Below are 5,457 nucleotides of genomic sequence, written 5' to 3' on the forward strand. Positions count from 1 at the left end.
TACTCATCCATCCATCCACACATCCATCCATCCATCCTTTCATTCATCCATCCATCCATCCATTTAAAAAAAAAAAAAAAAAAAAATTGACTCCTGCCTAATAATATATTACAAAGTTTAACACAATATTGCCACAAGATGTTTTCCCAATTTCGTTTTTCTTTAAAAAAAACCCCACCCACGCCACCCCCCACGTCCCCCCAAAACAACTAAATATATATATATATATATTTTGCATTAAATGACTACGTTATTTTTGTTATTCATCTGTGTGTGAGCGGGCGTTAATATCGCGAACCGAATCAATCTGGACACAGATCCACGTATCACTGTAGACACTGGCGCGAACGTCTCGCTCCATCATCCTCAGAATGATTCAATCTCCTGCAACAAAGATTTCCTGACGTCTGGAAATTGTCATATTACAAGGAATCTCACCGGCGAAACGACTCGGGATCTTTGGAATTGGGATTTTGATAGACGCCTTTATCAGATTACCCAGCTCGCAAGTGCAGCTAATTTCATCAGCGCATTTTTATCGAAATTCGCAGCCGATGGAACGGGAAAGGTTGGACAATTGAAGACGGTATATTAAGATAAAATGAATTACGATTATTATGCAACAGAAATACCTGTTTCTTTGTTGTAAATTGCTATGGTTTTGAATGCAAATGTGTGTGTGGGGGGGTAGGGGGTAGGGGGAGGCAGAGTCAATGCCCCCAATTCTGAAGATGATGCATTTTTCATCTTCAACCTCAGTTGGAATGCGAATTAATACATTACTTTGACGCGGATGCACGATTTTTCTACGAAAGTGTTTGATAATGCAGGGGCGTAGTGTGATCTAGACCTGAGAGGGGGGGGGGGTCTAATATGAACCAAGTTGACCCTTTTTCTATTTTGTTTTTGCACCACCAGAAACTCCATATGTATTAATTCTGAAAGCGGACAATATGCTTCAGCTGGGGGGGGGGGGGGGGGGGGGGGGGGGGGGGGGGGGTTCGAACCCCCCAAACCCCCCAGCCTACGCCCCTGCAATGGGAACTATTTAGTATATATTGTAATATTTCACAGAAATACCAAGCTAACCAAAATATTAACCATCTACTAAACATGGAATTTGTTTGTGGTATTATGAATTCCAGTTTGTGTGGGTGCGCGCATGAGTGTGTGTGGTGTGTGGTGTGTGGTGTGTGCGTATATTATGTGTGGGGTCCGACGCCTATAGAATGTTTTGTTTTGAATTGATTATTTCTTTCTTTCTTTCTTTCTTTCTTTCTTGCTTTCATTATTTTTCTCTGTCTCTGTCTGTCTGTCTGTCTCTCTCTGTGTCTGTCTGTCTGTCTCTCTCTCCTCTGTCTGTCTGTCTGTCTGTCTGTCTGTCTCTCTCTCTCTCTCTCTCTCTCTCTCTCTCTCTCTCTCTCTCTCTCTCTCTCTCTCTCTCTCTCTCTCTCTCTCTCTCTCTCTTTCTGTTAAAGGCATATTGTCACAGATCACTGACCTATTTAATGGTCTAACAAAGTATTAACTGAACACAAATAATTTGATTTGTCCCTAAATGTATTTTATTCAACCAGCTTCATAACCACTATACTCCACTTATTAATGGCATTTTGTAAAAATAATTGAATTATGGCAATGGTCCATAATTCAAAAACTAAAATTGCCGAGAGGGTTGACATGGATTTCATTCAATCATGGTTCAGTTACGGTGATGCAATAGCTAGATTTGGTTTCCAACAAAAATATAATGTAATTTTTAATTATCAATTTTTAGAGAAATAAGGTCCTTAAATCCGTGACAGTATGCCTTTAAGGTTCTAGTTTGCATATGTCTGTAGCAGGGCTAATGTTTTACCACAACGGCTACCATTTGTCAGGTTTGTTAAAAGAGTGAGAAATAAGAAACCCGTTTACACACAGTAGTTAGGCATACTTGTTTTAAGTCGCCAACAAAACTATTCTACGTCTATTATTCCATTACAAACCAAACTACATACCACGGCCATTGGTATTGCAAAAGAAAAGTATTGTTTGGAACGGAAAATAAATCAGTAGGCTTACAGAGTATCCCACAAAACACAGGCGTAGGCAAAATTTTATATTGGCGGGGGGGGGGGGGGGGGACCATATTGGGTGGTGGGCAATCCATACTATGTATGGGTGGATGGATGGATGAATGGTTTTATACAATTTAATACCAGAGGCTGATCTGGGGGGGGGGGGGGGGGAGCAGGGGCCCGCCCCACCCCTAAATTTTGCGATAGTTATAATTTTATTATATATATATTTTTTTTTTTTTTTTACTATCCCCCTCCAAACCTCCCCCAAAGTTCCCTTGGTATTCCACCTCGTGTCACTGGGGCCCCCCTAAATGGATTTTCTGGATCCGCCACTGAATACAATTCTACAAATATAGAGAGAGCGCCCCAAGTTTCATCCCTTTCCGAAAGTTTTACAAAGTGTTTTGAACTAATATAATACATGTACTCGTACTCATTGTAAATTAACACTTACCACAGCTTTTCTGTTTTCATTGGCATAAGTGATCATGGCAAGTCTGACGTTATTTTACCGCATTCTATGCTGGTTATGGATCACCATGGTGCCATTAATACTATGACGTCATCACACAATGACGCCATAGTTACCACAGTTGGCGTTAAATAGCTTATTTCTCCTGGACACTAGTTCGAAGCTACGGTAAGTTATTTATTTTTGTTATATTTATATGTGTTAATAGGGAGGATCTAGTTAGGGTCTGGGGAGTGAGCAAATCACACGCGCGCCGTTGAAAAACGTTATGGACATTTGATTTGAGTTTTTGGACGGTTAACCGTGGCTTTCGGTATAGGCCTACTACATATGAAGATCACTGAACTTTCCTTATTTAAGCGAAAGGACTGGTGGGGGAAGGGGGCATGTGCCTCCCATTTTGTAGCAGCGGTGTTGGTTTTTATATATTTATACATGTATTTATATAATTTATATGTGTGTGTCCCCCCCCCCCCCCCCCACACACACCAATTTTTTGGTACCTTCCTACGCCAATGACAACAAAAGATGAAAAATATATTACATCCAAATATATCATACACAAAGAAAACAACAAGAATAAAGTGGCCGTTCAAATATTACGTAAGGCTACTTTTGTTGAAATTGGACACACACCCCCCTTATCGCTCCGTAATACTAGACCAGACACCCCCAAAATATTACGTAATGCTTGGATACCCCCCCCCCCCCCCCCCCCCCCCCCCCCCCCCCTCCCCGTTCACAAGTCAATGGGTATATTGTATTTTAAAGTACCGGTTTGCGATTTCAGAAAGCATTTCAACTCGATTTATAATCCTCACTGTATGTAATTTCGTTTTAATTATAATACTTTTGTCACAATGTTTAAAACAATGTAAAAAAGATTATTTATTTGTTAAAACTGCAGTGTCTGGAATATGTTTTATTATTTAAGCATATAGAATAGATGATCCAGTTCTGTTTGGTACATAAAAGGCCCACCACATCGCTATAGTTTCGCAATTCTCGCTTATCTACATTATCTAGGTCAACTGCAAACCCAATGGCCAGCTTGTTTTTCTTCAATTAGCGGGACGCCAGTAGAACTGGGAATTTACGCGATTTGCGCAGGCGCTGAGCTTCTCACGTGATTTTGAACAAATGTAACTGTCTTGATTGAGGGGTCGTCTCATACCTCCAAAATATATTTATATCCATAGAGGTATGGTACAATACCTTTCCAGGGGTCGGTGGGGGATTTGCCTTGAAATTTTGATAGTGACCAGCGGTTGGGATACGCGTTACATGTAAGGGGGTATTAATAATTACGTAACGCTAGAGGAAGAGGGCGGTATGTTCGATATACGTAACATTTATGAAGACTATATGTTATTTCTATTCATTACTTAGACCTAAAAATGTGATGTTTTTTTTAATGCGCAGTCGGTCTAGGATCGATCCCCATCGGCAGGATTGTTCCAGCCAGTGCGCCATGACTGGTATATAAAAGGCCATGGTATGTGATATCCTGTCTGTGAGATGGTACATATAAATGATCCCTTGCTAAAAAAAAAAAAATATATATATATACGAGTATATATATTTTTAAAATGTAGGGGGTTTCCAAGGCGCGTGTGCAGGGATTTCAGCGGGGTTGGGGGTTATAGACTGCGTTGAGCGAAGTTTATATGGGGCCATGTTCCCCCAGAAAAAAAAATATATATTTTTTTTTTATCTTGGTCAGGGTAGAGTTTCGACCCCCAATACCCCCCCCCCCCCCCCCCCCCCCCCGCACATGCGCCCGTTTCCTCTATTAGATTATATGTCAAAATTACCAAACGGTTGACATCCAAAAGCAGATGATTATTAAATCAATATGCTCTAACACTGATGTCGTTAAACCAAACAAACTAACGTTACCCTTTCCAAACGAAATAATATTTATTTGAATTTGTCGATTTTAAAGGCATACTGTCACGGATTTAAGGACCTTATTTCTCTAAAAATGGAATCCACCTATTGCATCACCTTAAATGAACCATGATGGAGTGAAATCCATGTCAACCCTCTCGGCAATTTTAATTTTTTTAATTATGGACCATTGCCATAATTCAATTATTTTTACAAAATATTATTAATATATGGAATACGGTGGTTATGAAGATGGTTGAATAAAGTGGATTTAGGGACAAATCAAATAATTTTTGTTCAGGTAATACTTTGTTAGACCATTAAATAGGTCAGTTGTCTGTGACAATATTCCTTTAACACACGTTAAATTAAAAAGTGAAAACGGTTATTTTCTACTTTAGTATATTTTATTAAAAATATATACCTGATCAATGTGTTATACAAACAAAACTTTGAAATTTCTACTAACACTTTATAAAATATTAATTCTTAAATACTATTACAAGGTACTATTGTCGATAGTACGTTGTCAAGATCAAAACCGGTTTTATCTTAAGAATAGTACATATCCTCAACCGAACCATCTTTGTACAGCGCAAGAATTCCCATTTAATTTTTTGAGACGAACCCTACAATTTCAAATCCGCAAACACACCTGTTAACTGAAATTGACAACAGGCTGTCGTTTGTGGTTTGCCGAGCAATGGCCGCACAGGCGACGAATCGAGCGTATACTTTTGACGTTCTCCGTTCATAGCGAACACACACGAATTTTTAAAAGTGCATTTGAACTTGTATTTCATATTTGTGCATGATATTATTATATGGTAACCAGACATTGTAACTTTAAACATTGTTGCCGTGACTTTTATGGAAAAAAGAAAAGATTTTTTTTTTTTTTTTAATTCGTTACGTAACACTGTTAAATACACCCGCCCACCCCCTGTTACGCTACATAACATTTGGACCTACACCCAACAACACCTTCGAGCGTTACTGTACGTAATACTTGAAAGGTCACACAAAACAAGT

The 5,457-nt window shown here is 39.1% G+C and overlaps 1 protein-coding gene and 1 long non-coding RNA gene across 2 annotated transcripts in view; one reads left to right on the forward strand and one right to left on the reverse strand.

Moving 5' to 3' along the window:
* Positions 1-2,572, reverse strand: part of LOC121376856 — a 6,992-nt gene extending 4,420 nt beyond the window's left edge. The window contains exon 1 of the long non-coding RNA XR_005958542.1: positions 2,518-2,572. This is a non-coding gene — a long non-coding RNA (uncharacterized LOC121376856). The remainder of the gene's footprint in view (positions 1-2,517) is intronic.
* The window catches only part of LOC121377985 (mastermind-like protein 3), a gene marked incomplete at its 3' end in the record, with an annotated part of 52,319 nt that extends 48,026 nt beyond the window's left edge, over positions 1-4,293 (forward strand). The window contains 1 exon segment of the mRNA XM_041506081.1: positions 4,270-4,293. Coding sequence (XP_041362015.1) covers positions 4,270-4,293 — 24 coding nt within the window.
* Between the last annotated feature and the right edge of the window lie 1,164 nt (positions 4,294-5,457).

This window comes from Gigantopelta aegis, chromosome 7, assembly GCF_016097555.1.
Source record: "Gigantopelta aegis isolate Gae_Host chromosome 7, Gae_host_genome, whole genome shotgun sequence".
Lineage (NCBI taxonomy): Eukaryota > Metazoa > Mollusca > Gastropoda > Neomphalida > Peltospiridae > Gigantopelta > Gigantopelta aegis.